Source organism: Syngnathus acus, chromosome 1 (assembly GCF_901709675.1).
Source record: "Syngnathus acus chromosome 1, fSynAcu1.2, whole genome shotgun sequence".
NCBI classification, from domain to species: domain Eukaryota; kingdom Metazoa; phylum Chordata; class Actinopteri; order Syngnathiformes; family Syngnathidae; genus Syngnathus; species Syngnathus acus.
The window spans coordinates 10,628,761-10,651,682 of NC_051087.1; the positions used below are offsets into that span (position 1 = coordinate 10,628,761).

At 39.3% G+C, this 22,922-nt stretch overlaps 3 protein-coding genes across 6 annotated transcripts; all 3 read right to left on the reverse strand.

Moving 5' to 3' along the window:
• Nucleotides 1-145: 145 nt before the first annotated feature.
• LOC119117487 (arsenite methyltransferase-like) lies at nucleotides 146-11,005 on the reverse strand. 2 transcript variants are annotated; one of them, XM_037243882.1, is made up of 11 exons: nucleotides 10,989-11,005; nucleotides 4,057-4,090; nucleotides 3,501-3,628; nucleotides 3,277-3,427; nucleotides 2,783-2,919; nucleotides 2,604-2,673; nucleotides 2,434-2,515; nucleotides 2,230-2,361; nucleotides 1,949-2,088; nucleotides 1,756-1,878; nucleotides 146-999 (listed from the first exon to the last, which is right to left on the reverse strand). In XM_037243882.1, exons 1-11 carry the CDS (start codon nucleotides 11,003-11,005, stop codon nucleotides 892-894), a joined length of 1,122 nt encoding a protein of 373 aa, XP_037099777.1. In that variant the 3' UTR covers nucleotides 146-891. The 2 variants fall into 2 exon arrangements, with proteins under 2 accessions (XP_037099777.1, XP_037099710.1); XM_037243815.1 differs by lacking the exon at nucleotides 10,989-11,005 and adding an exon at nucleotides 4,333-4,450.
• LOC119117412 (arsenite methyltransferase-like) lies at nucleotides 5,359-11,112 on the reverse strand. The gene is made up of 11 exons (XM_037243698.1): nucleotides 10,989-11,112; nucleotides 10,641-10,674; nucleotides 10,292-10,419; nucleotides 10,066-10,216; nucleotides 9,235-9,371; nucleotides 9,081-9,150; nucleotides 8,396-8,477; nucleotides 8,185-8,316; nucleotides 7,912-8,051; nucleotides 7,714-7,836; nucleotides 5,359-6,198 (listed from the first exon to the last, which is right to left on the reverse strand). The coding sequence occupies exons 1-11, from the start codon at nucleotides 11,003-11,005 to the stop codon at nucleotides 6,088-6,090; spliced, it is 1,125 nt and encodes a 374-aa protein (XP_037099593.1). The 5' UTR covers nucleotides 11,006-11,112; the 3' UTR covers nucleotides 5,359-6,087.
• A 565-nt stretch (nucleotides 11,113-11,677) lies between these two features.
• wbp1lb (WW domain binding protein 1-like b) lies at nucleotides 11,678-20,604 on the reverse strand. 3 transcript variants are annotated; one of them, XM_037244002.1, is made up of 4 exons: nucleotides 20,217-20,602; nucleotides 16,789-16,891; nucleotides 15,745-15,906; nucleotides 11,678-14,757 (listed from the first exon to the last, which is right to left on the reverse strand). In XM_037244002.1, the coding sequence occupies exons 1-4, from the start codon at nucleotides 20,298-20,300 to the stop codon at nucleotides 13,994-13,996; spliced, it is 1,113 nt and encodes a 370-aa protein (XP_037099897.1). In that variant the 5' UTR covers nucleotides 20,301-20,602; the 3' UTR covers nucleotides 11,678-13,993. The 3 variants fall into 3 exon arrangements, with proteins under 3 accessions (XP_037099897.1, XP_037099985.1, XP_037100068.1); XM_037244090.1 differs by lacking the exon at nucleotides 20,217-20,602 and adding an exon at nucleotides 17,499-17,604; XM_037244173.1 differs by lacking the exon at nucleotides 15,745-15,906 and having other exon boundaries at nucleotides 20,217-20,604.
• Nucleotides 20,605-22,922: the final 2,318 nt, after the last annotated feature.

Consider the following 22,922-nt stretch of genomic DNA (forward strand, 5'->3'; position numbering starts at 1 on the left):
TACTAGATTATGCAGTGGGGTGTTTATCTTCACTCATCCTTTTACTCACTGCATCTATAATTGTCAACACTAATAGAATAGAATACAATACAATGTTATTTATATGGCCCATAGAAAGTGTCTCTGAAAATATGAGGCATTGATGTTTACAAAGCAGGATCAGAAACATTTATTGTCATATTACAAACACAATGATTAATATGATGGACATTTTGATCAACAAGAACTAGAAATAAGGCAACAAAGAATTTAAAAAAAAAAAAAAAAAAAAGCGCACAACTCAATTTGACTAATGACCCCAAGTAGGCAAATTTCATGATTTTTTTTTAAACAGTAATACATTGTTTCTCTTAAAAAGGTGTGAGTTGGTATGCTTGTTACTCGTCAATAGATGCTACAGCTAATTGTTAACTTTCAAACTTTTAATCCACTGGTAAAAGGAGACTGAAGCAAACAACAAATGTATACTAGTGATAGATTTTGGGGTATTTGGGATTGCTGTTAATGTTTCATGTCATGTCTTCTGTAGACTGCTTTGTTATAGCTGCAGCTATGAAAGTGCTATTTAAAGATGAATTGAGTTGAATTAAAGATGCTCAAAAATTGTTTTAAAATGTCTCAAATGATGTGCACCCCGTTAGAATTTGTTGAACAAGTCATGATTTCTCATGTTGTATCAAGAGGCCTTAATGTCGCAACAACATGCCATGTCTTACCATATTGTATTTAATCCTTTATCCCTAAAGTGCACTTTATTGAAATTGGACTGCGTAAACACACATCCAGAAACAGCAACGTGCATTCGTGACATTCACACTACTGTTACACTACCACGTGATTCCATTATGTTGCCGAGATTCTGAACGTTGCAGCAGTGTTCTACTCCCAGAATCACTCGAAGCAGGTTGCAGATTGTGTACTGCAGCACCCCCCTGTGGCTAAGCCTGCACTCTGTTTCTGCAGCTGCGCGGCCAGCTCAAAAGGGTCCCCAGAGATTGCCTGAAGTGCAACAAGTAACAGGACATCACACTTTTGGATTATGTCACATTTCCCCCAAGGCAATTCTAAGAAGTGTGAAAAAGTACATTTCAAAATAACATTCTATTGTTATTTTCTACAGTCTATATAGTAATGTAAAAAAAGGTGTATCAACGGAGGCTCTGTGCCAGTTTACAAGTGGTGTAGTGTTTTACTTTTGTTTTAATCACTTCCAAACATTGTTTACTAAATTGTCTGAAAAGAGCCAAACAAAAGTATTTGTAAAACTAACAAACACAGTTGATTACAGTGCCAGTCCAAAGGTTCAACAATGAACTCTGATCTTCGACGTACTATCTAGGGAATCGAAATGCAACATCTGTATTATGTATCTAAAAATGCACTTTTGATGTGATTTGAGCAATTGGATTGTTGATGAATCATCTGGTGTTGCTCATGAAATGTATGCATTCACAGAATAACCATCAGAGTTGATATGAAAGCATTCCATGAGCTAGAGAAGAGAGCATTCCTTCCTGTTAAAGGTTCCCAGCATGCCTCCGCAGTTTGGTTATGACTCTGAGACAGCTGCTTGACCTTGCGCTCGTGGATGAGTGCATATGTGTGCTTGCAGTGTGTGTGCGTGCGTGAGAATGTCCAGCATGTTTCCTCCACTGTGAAGTTAAGACAGTGGGCCTCTGTGGGCATGTCCGCAATTTTTAATTGATGCTGCAGAGTAACAACACAAATGCATTTCAACATTAAAGTATCACTGACCTTCGGTTTTAGTACACAAGATTCACAAGAGTCTTCTGATGGCTGGGAAGTGAAGGCCTGAGCATATCTGGATTGCATCAGGATGGCAGCTAATTCGCCATCAACCTCTGTCACTTGATTAGTCTGTCAGATAGAAATATTTGTGGAACTTCAGTTCAAAATCAGCAAGAGCTGATGCTGAGTAGCTACATACCTTGAAGGTGTACTGACAGTCAAAGTGGAGGGAGTCTTCCGCCCCTGTAATATTTCCATTATAAATGACTTTACACGGCTTTAGGCTGCCTTTTGGAACCTTAAACAGACGATATGTAGCAGAGACAAACTTGAAGTCACCTGTAATGCAGAAAAAAAAAGAAAAGAAATTATCGGTATGTCCAATGGTTATATTGGCAGAAAACGAAGTTGGTATAATCCACACAGACAGGTTACAATAACAATACAAAAACAGCAAAAAGACAGAAACAAGCATCACACCCAGAATGGCTCGCATTTCGTTGTTGTTAACAGTGATAACATTGGCTTTGACGAGCCTCGGCGGTCTGAATCCTACTTCTTCGGCCAACTGTAGCAGATCTTTGTACCATAGCGCACCTCCGAATCCCTCACCTGTCGTGGAAAATTGCATGATCAAACTAGGGCACGTGTTCGCAGCATATACAGTAGAGTACAAATACACACCCCAAAGAACTTTGTTGTTTTTAATTTCCTCAGTTTGTCTTCCACTGCTGTACATGTCACTGAAGAATAACTCACCACCATCCTAACCATCGGTCGAGCAAGCACATTAAGTTGTTTGTTGGTCAGGACACAAGACAATGACATCAAAAGTGAGTTAAATATGAGTGTACCTTGAGCACGTTGTAAGCTTCAGTCAGGACTTGCTTCTTGTCTGGAGAAAGATTCACCACACAGTTGGAGCTAAGTAATGAAAGGGACTATTTCAAAACATTTCCACAACTGCAGGACTCAGATTTGAAGTGTGAAACTAACTGAAAGAGAGCAGGAGGCAAGAAGAAGCACATCTTACATGATGATATCAAAAGAGTTCTTTTCCAGACCTGCCTCTGGTAAGGCCTCGATGAAGCCCTGGACAAAAGTCACATTGGGCTTCTTGTAGCCAAACTCCTTCATGTGAAAGTCCACATGTTTCCTGGCCACTTCAAGCTAGATGACATAAGAGATTTAAATTCAATTCAAGATGTCCATATGATAAAGCCCATCAATTATTATTGAGTTAAAATCAAAAACATGAAGCTGATGCATGCTTTGTGATGGCTACTGGTTTTCTGGTGATGAAACACATTACTTCACATTTTAATGCGCTTGGTCGTATTATGTCAAAATGACAAAAGCAGGATAAAAAGTACGGTTTAAATACCTACTGTATTCTAACTAAACTGGGAAATGTTTCATTGGGAGATAAATTCATTTAAGGTTACAGTGCATTTTAGGTTCATTGAAATTTCAGCCGGACATTCCTGACATTTTGAGGATACATTACTGGATTTGGCTTGACTTTACCTGATCCTCTGTCATGTCGATGCCAGTGACATGGCCTGCCTCTCCTACCAGTTGACTTAATATGTAGCAGTCTCGACCACTTCCGCAGCCCAGATCCAGAATACTGCAGCCCTCCAAACACTCTGGCACAGCCAGACCACAACCGTAGTATCTGACGGGGAGAAAACCACACAAAATTACAGACTGCTTTGCCAATTAAGTGCATGAACATATTCAGGAGCAACCTGTCAGTCACGTCGGGATGGACTTTCTTCATAGCCTGGAGGACGAGTTTTGGGATGGGCCCCACTGGAGCCACACAGACATTACTCTGTACATCTGACGTCTTCTGCAACGTCTTTCCATAATAATCCTACATGGAAGGTAAATAAGTACACGGCTATGAGAGCAAAAACTTTAAAATAGAGCATCACCCTGCAAAATCAGAATCAGCTTTACTGGCCAAGTATGTTAATCACGTTAGATTTCATTTGCTTTCGACTTTTCGAGTTAGAGGAGTAGTTAACATGTGCTATTTGATCTAAATAAAGAAGAAGGAAAACAAAGACTGCAAACACACAACTCATTTTGTTTAGTTGATATGACAGCATTAGAATTAGTCAAGTAAAGTGATTAGTCATGATTCAGTGATAAATCAAAAACAATTAAGAAAACTCTAAGAAAATCAATCATTTTCACAGCTCACCAGTGACGCATATTGGTCAGGGTTAGGTGACTACCAAAATAATGATAATAATAAATTGAAACAATAATATTAGTATTTGAAGTGTTTTATCCTACCTTAACATCCAGATGAACGGTGGTATCGACAAAGCTTTAAAAAAAAAAAAAAAAAAACATTGGATCAATGAATGCAATGAGTAAATACGACAGAAGCTGGCAAAAATTCCAGGTCAAACTTTGCTGCGTTGCACTTATTGTCACGATTTTTGACAGCGTGCAGACGTTTCGACAACCTCGGCTGAAAGAAATTACGGCCGTACTACCCTGAGAATACCCGATCTCGTCTGCTCTCGGAAATTGAGACAAGTTCTGCGTGTTTGTGGGTGCTGTTACCTAGATTTATCAGCCATTATTGATGGTCCATGAAAAGTCCACAACACGGTTGCGAAAGTTGTGAGGAATAAGAGCTCAGTTAAGATGTCCGTTTGAGGGAGGGTTCAAAAAGCACTTTATGCACATGACAAGAGCACACCCTGTGCTTCACTATATGAAATTACATGAGTTCAGATTGGAATCGAAAGAAACACGTCAGTGACTAATAAAGACGTTGAAAGAGAAAAATATGTTTCAGCTATAAGAAAAATCAATTCAATGCCCAAAATTGAAAAATGCATGTATTTAGTGATGTATTCACTGACAAAAGCAGCAGGATTAATTCTTGAATGTTTCAGGAATATCTGCTCAGATTCTGCCAAATGCTTCAGAACTCATTGGACAGCGCTTAACAATAGATGAAAAATGAGCCGAAGTATCCCGTGAAAGCAGCCAAAATGCCTTTTAAGGCAATGAAGTGTGATGTTATGCAATGGCCAAGTCAATCAATCATCCATCCATTTTCGAATCCACTTGTTAACAGGACGAGACACAAAAATGGGAACACCAGATATTCATCACACTTTACAACATTGCTCCCTTTATATGCCATCAAGACCACAATATGGAAGCTACAGAACAAGACTTTTATAATGCCTTGCAGAAGCCTCTCACTGGGTGGAAACAGCTTTAACATTAATTTGTTAAAAAGCAGTCACTAGGAGCTACGTTTTTTGTTAATGACAGTAGCCACTCTGGAAGGCAACTTAACAACTGTGGTCTCTTTTATGACACATATGCAAATTTCACTTGGAGATAGAAAACCCCAAACTAATGTTTTTGTTTGTTTTTACGATGAATGTTTATTTCCCCCTGGAATCAATAAAGTACCAATCTATCTATCTATCTAGTGACCGATAATGCGTCATGTTGAATAAAAATCAAGTGTACATTTAGCTGATATCCTACTCACTATACAATACGCCTTGAAAAAGTTCTTCAAAGGTGAAAAATGTTGCACAGATTATAAATGGAAGTCCATTTTTCAACATTATAGATATACAAAGTTATGCATGCAATCTACTCGGTACATAAATCCATTCATCTTATACTTGACATTTCAACCACATTAAACAGAGACCATAACTTTGTACATTACAAACTGATTCATTGCACAGTGTTGTTGTTTATATCTCTTTGACCTCATAATTGTAGTAATGAGGCATAATGATCATTTTAATTTCATACTTCTGATTTACAAGAAAATAAAGCAAGTGTTACAGAACAAGTAAGGCCTTGAAATGTACTTTACACAATTTAAAATATGTACAATAGTAGCTGCTAGCTACAGCAGTTATTTTCTTGGTACACTCCTTTTTGCATATGTAAACAGAGCTGAAATTACACGCCTAAAATTCCAGTTTTGTCACAACTGTAGAAACAGATAACCTATTCCTAAAAGCTTTACGGCTTCTTCATTTACCTCTGGAAAATTTCTGTCCTGTTACACATTCAGCGATCATTGTGTGCGTGTGTAAATTTACCCTTTAAACGGAAGGGTACCAACAATTTGGATGTCCAGACTCTTCATTCTAGTCTAGTGCAAATCACAAAAGATAAAATCTACAAAAGGCTAATTCTACTGGATTTGTCCATTTCAGACAAATTATCATACTGTAATTAGCAGATGGTGATACAGTATGTGTTGTGTGAATAAGTAATCATTTTTAATGCAGGATCATTCTATACAGATTTCCTAATCTTAACAATAGAAAATCACTTGCAGCAAGTTGCAGACTTTGTACTGCAGCAACCACTTCCTGTGGTTGAACCTGGACTCTGTTTCTTCAACTGCGCAACCAGCTCGAAAGGATCCTCAGAGAGTGGCTGATTGATGGGGACGGGAGACAAAATAAAAATTACACTTTTGCATTCTATGATTCCAAAGTTTCGTTTAAGATGTCTAAGAGGGAAAGTGGTAAAAAATGTTTTATACTTTTGAGACATTCTATTGTACAGTTCTTAATACAAACATCTATTAATGAGCAAAGGCTTTTAGTGTCAGTTTACTGGAGTTGTGAGGTTCTTGTTCTCTTCTATTAGACATTACAGAATAACACAAGTATTTCTATCAATTTACTGTAGAACAAACAAGTAAGACTAATTAGAGTAAATTATGCAATCTTGATTTCACATCAAAAGGACCATCCACCGCTTAAGTATTTTTTAGTGATGGGGAAATGAAGTTTCAAATTTGCTTCCTGAACCAGCTGTTGTTGTTTTAGCCTCTAGATGGCACTGTTGGTTTAAGTAAATTGGTTTAGGAAATGGCAAGCCTCATACAGTGTACTTTCGGTCCAATGTTGGGAGTGCAATCTACTGTAGAGAAGTCAAAAAATGCAACTGGTTCATGAGGCAAATTTGAAGGTTCATCTTTTTTTCTCCACTAATCTCAAAAACTCTTATTGAGGAAACAGTGTGCAGTAAGTACCTGCAAGGCCTTGTCTGCTGACCCAACCATTTGCAACTTAAAGTCCACCCCCAGAGCTCCCACATGGATGAATATAAATGCATATTGAATATTTATCAGAGATTTTGAAGAATTTAGGAGGAATAAAAATATATACATTATATATTTTTTCCCTATGGTTCCCCAATTTCTGTCAATTATATGCTAATGTTCACTATTCGTGGGCCTTTTACTGTATTTTGTAAAACTGTAACACGACAGTGGTTGCATAAAGACTTGACTGAAGGCCCATGGCTAAAACGGATCGCTTTCCACCATACTTAAAAGTACTATCAACGAAATCCCACCACATATTGTCAATCAAGAAACTGAAAAATGACTTTGGATGTGATTTAAAGATAACTCTTGAGATGAAAACATCAAGTGAGGTTTGTGGATGTATCCATTCACAGAATAACCATGAGAAAAGCATTCCATGAGCGAGTGAAGAGCATTCCTTCCTGTTCAAGGTTCCCAGCATGATTCCGCAGTCTGGTTATGACTCTGCGACAGCTGCTTGACCTTGTGCTTGTAAATGTGTTTGAGAATGTTTTATTGAGTATGACTGTGTGTGGTCAGACACTGGACCTTTCTTGGTGTGTCTAAAAATTTTAAATTGATACCACAATCATGGTGACCTCTGGTGCTCTAAGTAATTGAGTGTGAAACCATATCATATAGTAGGTATTAAATATACACATTTCTGGATAACTAGTTTAGAAAGCAATAGTGTAAGTAAAATAACTTGTTTGACTATTCCCTTTCTTTTTAAAAGGGAGGTTAAAAGAAAAACATGCACACGGTTGGCTTTAGCGGGCCACGGAAATGATGAGGCGGGCCACATCTGGTCCCCGGGCCTCAGGTTTGTCACCTGTGTTTAAAGTGTTACTGACCTTTGGTTTGATGCCACAAGGTTCACAGGAGCCACTTGGTGGCTGTAAAGTAAACTCCTGTGCAAATCTGGAATGGGTCAGGATGGTAGCTACTTCGCCATCAACCTCTGCCACTTGATTAGTCTGTCGGATGGAAATATTTGTGGAACCTCAGTTCAAAATCAACGAGAGCTGAGCTGATGCTGAGGAGCTACATACCCTGAAGGTGTACTGACAGTCAAAGTGGAGGGAGTCTTCTGCCCCTGTAATATTTCCATTATAAATGACTTTACATTGCTTTCGGCTGCCTTTCGGGATCTTAAACAGACGATATGTGGCAGAGACAAATTTGAAGTCCCCTGTAATGCAAAACAGGTGAAGAGAAACTTGTTAGCGTGTTTAGGTAGAAAAATCGTATCAGAATCTGCCTGCCCTTGACAGGATACAATGACACAACATACAAACAATTAAAGGCAGAAATGAGCATCAAACCCAGAATGGCTTGCAGTTCTTTGTTGTCAACAGTGACGATGCTGGCAGTTACAAGCCTCGGTGGACTGAATCCTACTTCCTCGGCCAACTGTAGCAGATCTTTGTACCACAGTGCGCCACCTATACACTCACCTGTAATGAGAATTTACACAGATATTTCGCGTATGTGTCGGCAGCTTATGTCGATCAGTAGAACATCAAAATGACTCGCCCCACAGGATTTTGTGGTTTTTAATTTCTTCAGGTAGTCTTCCATTGCAGTAGATGTCACTGAAGTAAAGCTCCCCACCATCCTAATCATCAGTAGAGCAAGTACAGTACAAGGTTAACACAAATAGTGTCTACTACTTTAAACAAGGCTCTGAAAATTGAGGAATTTGTGTAATTGCCTACTTAAATATCCAGTGGATACTTGCGGTTCGGCACCCGAGGACTTGCTGATTTGCTTTTATTTTCAAATAAAATAAATATCGGTTTTGCAGGTTTTTCTTGTTAGTTTTATCCCCACCCATTTCCTCCTCGGCAATGTTTTTCGAGGAAACTGCTTATTAACCGTTCAGGAGCCTTTTTGAAAACTTGTTTTTTCTCTCTCCCAATGCATTTCAATTATAGGCAGATTTTCAGTATTCATGGGCCAGCCTTATCCCTTGCGAATGGTGGGGTTCCACTGTATTTGAAAAGAACATCACAACCATAGCCTGAAGTTATTCAGTGGGGTGGCCAGGGTACAATATAAATGCTGGGATTGACAGAAAATAAACTTTGGTCAGTTAGAATAGCAAATAAGTCTGGTGTTGAACTTTTAATATTTCTGAGGTGTGACAGCTAATTTTGCCATGGGAAGTTTGGGAAATCGAGATATTGCTGTCCCACTTCAAATGTGATTAAAAGTGTACCTTGAGCACACTGTAGGCTTCATTCAGGACTCTCTTCTTGTCTGGAGAAAGATTCACCACACAGTTGGAGCTAAGTGATAAAAAAGTGAATTAGGGGGAAAAAAATCCACAAAGCTTTACAATGTGAGAGCAGGAGGCAAGGAGTACAACTTACATGATGATGTCAAAAGAGTTCTTTTCCAGACCCGCCTCTGTTAAGGCCTCGATGTAGCCCTTGACAAAGGTAACATTGGGCTTCTTGTAGCCAAACTCCTTCATGTGAAAGTCCACATGTTTCCTGGCCACTTCAAGCTAGATAACATACGACATTTTAATTGTGTTTTAGTGTCCACATATATTCTTTGCCGACCAACGTTTACAAACTAAATTCAAATTTTGTTTCACAAAACATGCGTATGAAAGAGGCTGATTGGAATAAAATAGAGGATAGGAATTCAGGGAAATGTTATATATTAATATGCATAATGTTGTCTTGTCATGAGCATTTGAAATCACCAGAGTTAGCGCGTCTAGTGTCGACAATTGGAAAACAAATTCTATTGACTTGCTATGTAGGCAGATAACATGGATCACAAGCATGACTAACATCTGATTGTTGTCTCTCTGACACTCCCTCATAGTGCCAAAGAGCATAGACATAGCTATTCATTTTCTGAGAAACTTACATATACTATATACTGCATTTTGACTGTATTTAGAAAAAAACTCTTTTTTTTATATTCACTAATACATCAAATGTTTTATATGTTGTTTAAAACAAAATACATTGTATTCAACGGGAAAAAGTTATGACCTCAACATTTCAAAATAACATATTTTTGAACTGCAATGGCATACAATGACAACACAATATTCTTTGCTCATGCTTATCATTTGGTCAGAATCTAATGAACATGGCACAGTTCAGTTCTGTTCTATATTTCATTTTAGTATCGTATTTATAGTTTCTAAAATGGCAACATTCCGCAACTGATTCTCCAAGTACCTGATCCTCAGTCATGTCGATGCCGGTGACATGGCCTGCCTCTCCCACCAGTTGACTCAGCATGTAGCAGTCTCTGCCACTCCCGCAGCCCAGGTCCAGAATCCTGCAGCCCTCCAAACACTCTGGCACCACCAGGCCACAACCATAGTATCTGAGGGAAAGAGAACCCCATTAAATCAATTATACTTTGCAAAGGTTTAATGAATGAATGAATGAATGAATATACCTGTCAGTCACATCACAATGGACTTTCTTCAGAGCATGAAGGATGAATTTTGGGTAGGGCTGGGCTGGAGCTACACAGGCATTACTCTTCAGATCTGATGTTTTTTGTAACTTCTTCCCATAATAATCCTACGAAAAGATTACAAGGACGTTGATGTCACAAGAGGGGATAGCTTATTATAGGACTACTGTGGCACCCCCACATAATGAGGAAGCTTCAAAGGTCTTATTGGATATTTATCACACTGTGATAAGACATTGTTCACACGTGTTATTTTCGGTGGTGAAAGTTACACTATGCATGTAAAGTTATACTATTAATCAGAAAATGCGATTAAGAAAATGCTTACCTTAACATCTAGATGAACGGTGGAGTCCACAAAGCTTTAAAAAAAGAGTATTAAATGTATTAGAACCCGTACCTGATCACACATAAAGCAAAGTAAGTTATCTAGATATGAGCAGAAATGCATGAATGCTGCAAAGGCTGATAAAACGTAGCTATATATACATGTTTAAATAGAAACACTTTACAATTGGCAAACGTTTGCTGTAAAATTCTGCAGAATTTTGTCACTCAAGTTAAACGTGTCATATAAAAACAGGTGATGAATCGTAAAGATTTAACGCCGCAAGCTCTCAATGCTAAAGCTAGGCTAAATGAAATGGGAAAAGAGATGTTTGCATCTTGTTCCTACCTTGTTTTATCAGCCATTGTCGGTGGTAAGTGAGATCTGTGTACGCCTTTAGCGAGTACTCAGCGCAGTAGACAGCTAACTTGCAAAAAGTCCGTTTGTCAAGGGATAGTTCAGAGTTCACTTCCTGCACCACAGCACAGCGTGTGCGTCAGTGACGTCACTATACCAGGCAAACATGAGTCCTCATAGCGTTTGGCTATTTTTGGTGCGTACAATTCCACTTATGAGCGTGTGATCGCCCCAAATCTCAATTTCTGCTTATGTGAAAACATAATTTTCTTTTTTCTAAGTCCTCAAAGAAAACAGAAAACATATCTGTGTTGTAATATAAACAACAGTCAAGAACAGATGAGTTAGGTTAGGAAAACTGATCAAAATTGTTGCCTTTTTTCCTGACATGTTTCAAATCAAACACTACTTAGTTATTCACAAGACTGTTCGGCCTAATTTAAATCTGAAAAGCCAAGACTTGTATCACACTGAGCAGCGAAGGTTAGCGATTGAAGGTTTGCACAAGGCCTGAAATTAACAAACAAATTGATATCAGTCAAATGAGGAGCCGCCTTGATGCATAAGTATCCAAACACACTTCATACTTCAAATCAAGAGTTGGGATAAACCAGTCATTTCCCTTTGAATCTTTGTACATTCACCTTACCAAAAATAATGAAAAACATGACAACTTTTAATTAAAATTGGAAATGTTTATTAAAAGTACATCCATGTTGGTTGGTGTTGACATAGTAACATTCAAAGAATATGTGCAGATCCACACAGTGATGAAGTAAGCGAGTCTTTGGCATGATTTAACCTGATTGAGTTGAACAAGTATGTTCAATTATTACACTGGTCTGCATCAAAAGATAAATACAAATAAGTTCTAGATAGGTTTTTCACAGTGAAGACAGTGGCACCCTTCATTTTCTCTATATGGTTACCTTCATTACTACACGCCAAGTAAATACAAGTACCTTTCTACCCTTGGCTGCACTGCTCTAATATGCCTAGATTTTTCTTGCACTTAAAGAAAAAAATTAAAACATGGAAAAAAAAATTGAGGTATTTGTATTCTACATCTAAAAATGCCCTAGAGAATTTTGTTGGCTACTTTGGTAGCAGTTTCTTATGTATATTTTGGGGTAGTGGTGGTGCTGGGAGGGGTTGGGGGGTGATGCAGACCAGTGTTATGTACCCTTTACACAACTTCACCACGTCTCAATAAATTTGACACTTAAGGACATGAAGTCAAATTGAATAAAGCTACTTGCGCCTGTCTAAAATCCATCACATGGTCGTACATTTAAAAATAGAGTGGTTTCCCAATGTTAGATTGTTTTTTATTTAAAGTACACTCACAATGATTTTGCTCATATGAAAAATAGCTCATTCATGCGCTACATTTACCACAAGTTACATAAATTATACAAGACATATAGTACCTACAATCAACTTTTGATTGGTTTTGTTAGGACATTAAAGCTTAATATAAATTGTGCTTCAGAAGTTCTCTTTAGTGGGGGGCACAATTGTAATCGTTTCAGTGAACTTTTGTGTTGGTTGATGAAAACCTTGTGCTTGGTAAAATTTGCTGCATGTTGCATTAGTCTGCATAAAATTTTGAGATAAACTCCATTTGTAAAGATATACGTATCAAAGTATAATCAGTGTCCTTTATTCAGGTACATTCTTAATCTGGCTGTTAAAACGTTGCAATACTTGGATTTGCGGGGCAGATGTGCAACATTCTACCAGCAGGTTAGAGATCAATAAATTGATCTTTTACATGTGGCCATTTCGTTTTTATAGTGCAGCGTTGTCATCATTCATAACTCAAAACTGTTCACATTCCTGCACTCGGAACGTTTCGTCCATTCTAATCAATGTGAACTGACATTCAGTCTTAGCCCAGGCAATTGCTTAGGTGCTTATACAAAAATAATTTTGAGTCTGAGGTCTTGCCCATTCCATAGTTAGAGTATCCATTCCAGTCTATAGGTGTTGCGTTGGGTTATAATAATAATAATAACAATTACAGTATGTTGTTGAAGGGATTAATGTACTGGTGTCATAACAGGCCAAGTAATATGCCTACGCTATTTCGACCCCCCAAGCAAAACTCTGTCTGGGGGAGGGCACTTTGAAGCACAAAACAATTCATACCTCAGGTTATTATACAGCACAAACGCACTGTCGAAGATGGGCAAATGTTTGGCGTTGTTTTGTGCAAATGATCACATGTATATTTAACTCTACACAAATATTTAAAAGTAACCTCTTAACATTGGAAAAAATAAGGTGGATGAATTTAAATGCAGCAACTCGAAAATCAATGCTTTCATGCTGTACTGCAAGTGAAGATGACAATCAGCTCAAATGGCTCAAAGGAGTTGACGTCCCCAACCCCATCACCTCTGTGGCTAGGCACATAATGCTAACATTCAGGAAGTTAACGAAATCTAATGCACTTGAAGCCTCAAGATATTAACGTGCTACAATTTAAGACATAAATTATGAAAAGCAAAACAATAGTCTCAGTTAAAAGCTTCATTTAGAAAAGATAAATACAATTTGTGCAAAGTAGGAATTGCTCACATAAAGACTTGTTAATGCGCTTATAGCTAGTGATTCGGATCAAACAAAAACACGACACAAGCATTTTCAAAATTGCCGGAGGGAAAATAAAGCATATTCAGGCCCATTTCAGATGGTTCTACAGTATATGCTCTCTTACTCAAACAGTGTGATGTGTGTTGAGTGTGTCTTAAAGTAACAATTTTCCTGCACCAGTTGAGTGAAATCGGCCCTCTTCTCATTTCTGTTTTCACAGCCGAACCAGTTGTTTACATCTTGCAAACTGCGCAAGCTGCGTCTTATGCACCAATTGTCAAGTTAGTCAAGCCCACTTCATGTTCCAGCTCAGATCATTTGCACCTATAGCTAAATTGTCTTGAGGCTTGAAAACCTTTGTGCCGCTAAGAAAGCTTCCACGGTTGGGCCTTTCAACCTTACGCCTCAGTGCTGGTGCTGTGGTGTGGACCCTCCTGCTCATTGATGGTGTGTAGGAGGAGGCACACTGGAGAGTGCAGTGAGGCGCCGCCTGTTATGTTGGGAGGCTGGGAGGATCCTGGTGCCGGTCGTCTGTCCGACCCGCCGAGCGCCGGCTCCTCCTCCGCACCATAGGAAACCCGGTGAACGCAGCTATCACAGAAGTCTCCAGCCTCCTCCTCCACATCTCCCTCACGATCCAGCAGGCTCTCCAGCTCCCGCATCTCCTTGCCTTCCAGGCCACCTGCTCCACTACAACCGTTGCTCCCACGTGAGCCGCACACACACACTTCGATTCCAGAGTCACCTGTAAACCGACGCCTTCTACCATTTGGGAGTCGATCTTTGTCTTCCGACAGGTCCTTCAAAAGAGGATCCTTGCAGTCGCTTCTCTTATCCTCGAGGTTGAGTCCCTCCCTACTGATCCCCTCTGACAAAAGTATCATCTCGGAATCCTGTGTTGTCTGTGTTGGCTTGTTATCAGCCTTAGGCATTAAATCAGTTGGTTGTGGCTCCTCTTGACTGGGCACGCTGCACATGGCGTCCGGATCAGGGGGTGCGGGAGCCGGTTGAACGGCTGGAAGGCATCCATCCTGCTGCTCAGGATGAGGCTGCGAGACTGCCGACGATGCTCCTGTGTGTAAGGCACTGTAGGGTGGTGGTGGCGTAGGCGGACGGTTCACTACTTCTTCGTAATCTGGCAGCAGGTAGCTTGGTAGAAACCCTGGGGGGAAAAAAGGAGAGTGGAAGAGATTTAAGTCAAAGAGCTGTACCAACAATGTTGTTTTTACAAACATAACCTTTATCACACTGTAAACAGAAATATGACATGCGGAGCAATAAATAGAAAATAAAGAAAAAAAACATCATGGGGGAAATCATGAAATACCACAAATAAAAAGCTATTAAGCTTTTTTTTATTTATTTACTTTGTTTTTTAAAGGTTTTTAACTCTGTAACTCAGGGGTGTTTAAACTAAGGGTAGGCAATAGAAGCAAAAAAAAAAAACCGCAATTATAGTAATTTGGTTATATTCTACCAAATAAAAATGGACAGAGAGCATTTATAAACCAATTCACAAACCTGCAAAACATCATACCACAATGTTCTGCACACATATTTACCACAAGAACTTTAAATTGCGCACAAGCTATGTAGGGTGTTTTCACACGTTTTTATGAATATTTCTGTGACTTAAATATCTATTACGCTGGTCTATAATGACAGGGATCATCACATTTTGAGCTGCAGTAATTATGGTCTACCACTGCTAACTACCACAGTAATCGGAATGAGAAAAGGTGTCCAAATACATTTCTGGTGAATATTTCAGACAATGTCGTCTCATCTAGTTTCTCCAGAATGAGCATTACCAACAAAGTCACATCAGAGTTCATTCAAGGTCGCAAACGTTCATTTTGTTTGTTATTATTTTTGCTGGCAACTTGCATCGTCACCATCGACCTTGGAAAAATGTAATCAGACTGTTTCAATCGCTGCGTCAGTATTCTCATTTCATTCCACTGATGCTGTCAAAACAGCTGGCACTCAAGAGGTTGTTTTTTTTTCCTTCTAAAAATGTCTGACATTGAATGAATTAGGTACATGCAATAATATGGATGGATAATTCAGGATCATTCCATAATACAATTAGCCAACAAATGAGCATCAACATGAGCATGAATGTATACTGTGTGATGATAAGTCTTACTGAAGTAGAAGGGCACTGAGGAATAGTTGTGTGCTTCACGATAAGCAATGAGGTTGATCTCGTGCTGTCGCTGCTGCTGCTGCAGTCGGTGTTTGGTGCGGCGATGGTGACACACACAGCAGCAGCTCAAAATGAAGATGATAGCCCAGACCAACCAAAACCCTACAGTAAGGCACAATCCACATACATTCAGCATGTTTGAGAACAGTATGCTTATACCTTGTTAAATCAGATTTTAATCGTATCATGTCAGGGTGCGTGGGTTTGATTTATTTGCCGGTCCACAGTGGCAAAGCATCGTGCCTAGTCACAACTTTAAATAGGTTAGGCCAGTGCACTCCCTACCTCTGGTTTTTCAAATGAGACGAATGCCCATAAACTGGAGTCTCTAAATTTGAATCCCAACGTTGCACCAATCTAATTTCAACAAAACATTTTGATGACATTGTGTCGTGAGTTGCACAGGGTTTCAATTGCCACCTGATCTGTAACCCGTTTGACTACATTTCTACTGACATCATTTCCATTGGGAAAAATGTGTCCAAAACAAAACAAAATTGATTGTTAGACCTAAGACGTCAAGTGTTTTCTTCCCCACTAATAAAATAGGATGTACCGGCCTATGTTGTCACCTCCCCTCTTGGCTACGAATGTACAGTGAACTTCTGCATTCTCATGGTTTGGAACCCTCTGAATCACATATGCTGAGATTTGTTTTCCCACACTTTTTAGTCTGTACTTGAAAATATTTGTGTATATAATGTATACTGAATGTTTCAGGAACCCCCCCCCCCCATCTCTTCAATAATCCACAACATCACCTTTAGCATTTAAAAATGTCAATTTAAATTCAAATTTTCTGGCACCATATAAAAAAAATGTCTGGCACCATATGAAAACGAAACTAGCATGGTGGATTTTAAAAATGACTTCCTTGAGTCTAGCAATCCAGCTGCCTCACAACAACAGCAAAGCAGCAGCACGTAATCACATCCGGTATATTTGGGTGTTGACAGTGTCGGCTCAAAATAGCAGGGCACTTACACCAAAGCTCATAGTAGTAACTGCAACACTGAGATTCTCCACAACAGTGACCCGATTCACACATGTAGCTTTGGTTGTTGACACCTTCGCAGAGAAGTAGGCTCTGCAAGAAAGAAAAGAATGGATGGAACCACATTTCATCTTGAAAGATTAAAACATCACAAAGTATCCACTTAGGACATGGCCTGCCGGTTTCCGTGGCAAAATATGTGATCGGCATATGTCACTTGATGCACAAAATCTTTTCATCAGCAGGTCATACTTTCAACGAGAGACCGGCCTGTGTGATTATAGTGTGATTCCTTACAAGTATCACATTGAGCTTATCTATTTCAAAGGAAGGGAACCGTAAAAAAATGTTTAAAAAATTATACAATTTAGAAATAAGAAATAAAATCTACACCCATCACTAACATTTTTGCAAGGTCACCTTTGTAAAACTGTATTTTTCAGAGTCCACTTTCATACACCATTTTTAATCAACGCAACTTTATTTCTAGAAATAGTACGTTACTAATATTTGGTAATGGCATTGAACTCGAATGAAAGGTCACTAACTGAACCCCAGTCATATCTTATCTGATGACAGAACCGAAAGAAGACAGAACACTGTAATCAAAATCACACGTGGAAGCTGTATAGCTCTGTCCAGGGAAGATATTTTCTTTTAAATTAATGATTAGCTATCCAAAGAAGCTAAATTATATTACCAGCACAGGTCCAGAACCGAAAGGCATGATAATCCTGGGTCCAAAATGCCAGACCAGTCCCTCCAGCTCTCAGGTCACACTCCCACACAAAAGCAGCTCTCAAACATACAGTATTGCTTCTTCCCCCTTCTTGCCCCACACACCTACCCACCCCTACTAACACACACACACACACACTCACGTCGAGTCCAGGAAGGATTGCTCTACGGAAATTTCCAAGCAACAGCAGCGAGCAGGCCACACAACCCACTTGATCAGCACAAACTCAAATGCTGACAAAAAAGGTGTCCAGTCTTACATACCCGATTGTGTCATCATCACACACCAAATTGTTTATAATCTTTTCAACTATGACCTATTCTGAAATACTGCTGAACATAGAGACTGAATTCGCAGGGTAAAAAAAAAAAAAAAAAGAAAAAAAAGATGACCGCTCAGATAACCTCAGCTGTTTTCATTGCTCTGCTGGCTTTTCCCCAGTTTTCATTCTGAACCTGGCCGCCTGGGCCTTTATTGCCACTTGATACCTAACCATCTAGCTTGTTTGGGTCTTCAGTCCTTATTTTACAAAAACACACCCTATTGGAAACCACAACGCGTTGAAGGAATTGATGTCAACTAAAAAGGTGAACGATAAAAAGGTCAGTAACTTAAAACCCAATAAACACTGAAAAAAAATCATCTCAGAGAGAGTAGATCAGATAAAAAATCATGGTCAACACATACTGTTGATGTAATGGTACTGCGTTTAGACTGAACATTATGTATGTTCTTTGGAACTATATACTATCTTGGTTACCATAGCAACAGTAATTCCATGCTCTTCCTGTTACTTTTGAGTCAATTAGGTGACAATTATTGGTCAAGCAATCAACAGACAGCGGCACGTCAAGTGCTAGTGTACCAAATTGTGGGAGGCAAAACAAGCTTCTCATGCACTGGTTTTCATTTGTGGTCACTCCTCTGGGACCCTCGTTTTCCAACTGTTCCCAGGGTACGTACGACCTGCAAACATGTATTGTTCAAAAACACCCTTTGGAAACAGTCGGAGCTGGATTTATTTATTTATCGGGGTGCTCAATGCTTGGTGCACAGGTATAATATGATACAATGGAGTAGGACAAAGATATTCAAAAATCACCTTTGAACAAAGAGGTGAGTGAACTATATTTATTCACAGCACACAGTACGAAGGTTTGACTTAAAGTAAACATCATTTTGGCCTGGTTTTGAACAAGTTTATTTTTCAGCTCTCATGTCACATTACTGCACCACACTTTCAGAGAGCCACCCGTTTACCGGTTACTTCCGAGCAATAATCAGCTGCTGTAGCAAGGGAGTTGCTCCACCGTCCATTTCCATTCAGCGGGCCTTCGCTGCAGGTATGGTTAACCAAGATGCATCGCGGGCGGCCATGATGGCTATGCAAGGTAGAAAATGTACTTTTTGGCTGAAAATCTTCAGTGCATTCCTACTCCACAACCACACACGACACTACCCACAAATACAATACTGCCCATCACCTTCAAGAGTGACAATATCTGCAACAACATTCTAAGATTTGTTCCGAATCCAATCTGAGAATTCAGATCGCTGACCCACTAAAATCTCGGTTCGATACCCTTTCCTGCACAACCTTACTTTCTGACTCACAGATATTTTGGAGCTAGAATATTTGCCTAAATGACAAAGCAGGGCGGGTAAAGGTTAACCATCATATATGATTCATTATGACGGTACGCACTGATAATTTACAGCTGATGTATAAACAGTGAAGTCATCAGCATACGCCTGAGCCATCTGACACCTCCTACTAGTAAAGGGACATCCAGAAACAAAAAGAAATATACACACAGACAGGATAGGCACCATTTCCTAAACACCTGCCATTTACCATCATTTTCACACTTTTATAGTTGATCAGCATTACTGCAGTATTACAATGGAGCTGTTTGTCCCAAATCCTTTTAATTAGGATTCATTTCACATCATTACTAATTTGATACAAACCATGGCAATAAATTCCTTGCATTTCAAAATACTTGGATTTGAGAAATGTTCACAAAGAGTAATGATTCATATGAAAACGTGAAACTCAACTAGTTTTAATTTTGGTCCTTTGCTCCCAAGCCAGCTCTACTGCACTCGTGCATCATAACACATTCATCTCATTATGCAAACATAACTCTGTCTCCCAAGCCCCAAGGTGAGGCAATTAGAAATGATTAAACATGTAAACCACAATGTTATAATATACTGTTACACAACAACATTGTGCGAACAGGTAGACGACACAAGGCGCATCAAGCAATAAATGGCGAGTGCAGTTTTCATCTTCACTGTCTCTAACCTAATTTGAAATAAACCGCACTGAAGAGAAAGACTAAGCAAGGGTTCTATGATGACAGAAACCTTTAAACTACAAGTTGTAGAGCGACGTTCAAGTTTATTCAACAATCTTGTGGCTAAAATGCAAGGCCCCGACTCCTCGAGGCTTCTTTAACTTTAGCGACGCTAGGTTTAGTTAGCAAGCGCTACTAGCGAGCCTTGTCGTTGGCAAGGTGTCCTAACATAGCCAATGAGTAACATAACATCAACGTGTTCTATACGACAGCCACCATCTTTTTGTGTTTAACTAACTAGTGACTGTTTACTATGCTAAGGTAACTACCATCTTGTTAATAGATCTGTCAGAGAAGCTTGATTCGAACCGCTTACCTTGTCTGTTGAGGAGGCTGTAGGGGTGACAGAGTCAACGTTGTGCAAAAACAATCCCATTTTAACAACCAAAGCGACTTTCATTCCTCCCAAAAAGTTGCGACGACTAGGACAATATGTTGTGGTTCAAAAACTTCACCCGAATATCATCGACTACTTCTCGGGCACTGTCTCGCTTAGAGGCCGCTGTGAGTGCCGCCTTCCCGACATTGTGGAGCTTGAAAGTAAGGCACGGAACGGAACGCGGCGAGCAACTGGTTGCTGGAGGAAACCCCGGCTCTTGCAGCTGTTACACAAGCTGTTTGTTCCTCTTGCGAGGGTTCGGCGACTGCGAGTGTCTACTCGGCTGGGGTGTGGCGTAATCGCCTCGATCAGATCCATGTGAGCAACGTGAAGGGCGTACTGTACATTTGCGTGGCTGGCACTGGTTGAGCGGACTGCGACGCCATTGGATAACTCGTTGGAAGCTAACCAATCACGATTTCATGCGTCTTCATCAACTCATGCCAAGCCACAGGAACAAATGCTCGTTTCTATTTTTAACCCTCGTGTAACGTACAAATTTACGGACATGATCTTGGGTTTACTATGTTTGACATGTTTAATATGATTAAGGTTCAGTGTTTCCAGTGTACGTGATGGATAGGGGTAGGACATGATAAGCTTAGGCTTCTTCCTACTCCTTTTTGAACAGTGACGTATATTGTTTGTTGTTTGTTTTTATTTTATTTTTTTTATTCTTTAAATCATGTTCGAAATAAAAGTAAAAAGTAAGTAAGTGTTTGTTCGTTTGTTTATATATTACTGGTGCGTGACACTTTCGTCTGTCTGTCTGTCTGTCTGTCTGTCTATCTGCCTGTCTGTCAGTCTGTCTGTCTTGGGTTCAATTTGATGCCAGCAATTTAAATCTCCATAAAGTGATTATAATTCAAACAGACCTTTACATCACATTTACGCTACACCCAGGTGGGTCGTAAGAGACAGAGCATCAACGTTGGCACCATTAGGAAATAAACCCTGCCAACGTTTATTGAAGTATCGGTCTTACAGGACTATCATTTGAATGTTTCTTTTACGAGAAAAGGGGGTGCTACGTCAGCCCTGGGGCCTCAAACGAGCCCCGCCCCTGCTGTTACGTCACATAGAGTTTCAATTGTCGCGTGGTGGACGACAATAAAACAATAACCGCCGCGCAGTGAGAAGTACGAATTACCAACCCGTTATATTCATCCATTTATTGCTCATCCTCAGATGGTGACAGGCTGCTGCTTGACTTTGAGCTAGATCGAGGCGGGGTACACCTGGACTGTTCACCAGCCAATTGCAGTGCGCAGATTGAAAAAAGAACAACTTCAACCATGAACATTTAAACTGGGGAGCCGTAGCCGAACTCCCTGCTAGTAGTTATAAATCTACGGCCATCATGCCGCCGAAGGCGAGTTGCCCAACTTGAACTTCATAATATGCCATTTTCTTACCATCTAACATGAAAAAATGTCATTGTGCATGAATTCCCTATCTTCGGGTGCATCGTGTGACCCAGGTAAGAGTTCAATTTGGCCACACTTTATACACTAATTAAGGTTGAACAACTGTTTAACTCTTGGAAAATAGCATGCCGATCGAAGATCTGACGTTTTGATAGCTGTTTGTGGTTTTGCCCCACAAATTAAGCCGTCTTCAATCGGGTTTTCCCATTATGAACTAACTGGTGTGAATCATCACAAAATCAAACACTGTAATTAAATATAAAGATTAATATTTTGAGCAAACAGACTAACGAATGAATTGCGCATGCGCAATGGTTACAGTAAATTAAGTCGAAATGAGAACGTTGACGTGGTCTTTAAATCGCCGTATGCGTAGGGTGAACAATCCCGACGATTTTACACTCGCAAATAAATGTTAGCCCTATTTAGTTCGTACATTGCATATGTTTACATGTTTACAATGTAAACTAAATTTAAGTTCATGGCGTATTTAAAAAGGGAAATAAATATAAATACAATATAAGAAACAAGAGATTAAGAGGTTTAAAATAGTTTATGTCAAATAATTTATAACGTGTGATATTTAAAAACTAATGTGTACACAAATTTAAGTCTTACCAGTCACCTTTGTGTGTGTGTTTGATTTTATTTAACAATTGGAGATTACAGGAAGAGTAGATCACATTACAATATAAACAACATCATGCTCGAGGCACAGAAATGAAAATTATTCACATCATCAATGTATATTTAAACAAAAATATCAGCTTCAATGCAAGCAAATATGCTTGAACTCGAGAGTGAATCCAATAATGAATGACTTTCTTTCTATAAACGTACTTTTGTAACCATTATTAAGATTAACCAAATATATGTTTGATTTTTGCACATTTCCCCCAGCAAAACCAAAAAGACATTCTTCCAAAGTAACACAAAGGGGGAGGGTGTGCTTATGTAAATGTCAATTCACATTGTGTTCATGACTTATGCTAAAACCAATTTAATGTGCTGAACAAATGTAAATTAAAACAAAGTCTGAATCTCACGCTGTTGTTATTGGGGACAAGGTTAAAAGTTTAGAGTAAAATCTTATATTTTACCATTATTCATTCAACTTAATAAAGATAGTGTGATGTCTTGGAACATACAAATGTATGCTTGAATTTCTTTTTTTTTTTTTAAACATTTCTCTCCTCAGTGCTGCTGTAACATCCTG

Bases quoted from the DNA above. Each gene is read 5' to 3' on its own strand.
- LOC119117412 (XM_037243698.1), bottom strand. The intron at 10,217-10,291 runs GTATATTCATTC...TCTTTCCCTCAG, and splicing joins CATTGTGATGTGACTGACAG to ATACTATGGTTGTGGCCTGG. The intron at 6,199-7,713 runs GTCAGTAACACT...CCCATCAATCAG, and splicing joins CTTGTGGCATCAAACCAAAG to CCACTCTCTGAGGATCCTTT.
- LOC119117487 (XM_037243882.1), bottom strand. The intron at 3,629-4,056 runs GTAGGATAAAAC...CCTTCCATGTAG, and splicing joins CCGTTCATCTGGATGTTAAG to GATTATTATGGAAAGACGTT. The intron at 2,516-2,603 runs GTACACTCATAT...ACCGATGGTTAG, and splicing joins AAGCTTACAACGTGCTCAAG to GATGGTGGTGAGTTATTCTT.
- wbp1lb (XM_037244002.1), bottom strand. From the start codon at position 20,300: ATGAAAGTCGCTTTGGTTGTTAAAATGGGATTGTTTTTGCACAACGTT. The intron at 16,892-20,216 runs GTAAGCGGTTCG...TCTTTCTTGCAG, and splicing joins CAGCCTCCTCAACAGACAAG to AGCCTACTTCTCTGCGAAGG. The intron at 15,907-16,788 runs GTAAGTGCCCTG...GCCTTACTGTAG, and splicing joins TTACTACTATGAGCTTTGGT to GGTTTTGGTTGGTCTGGGCT.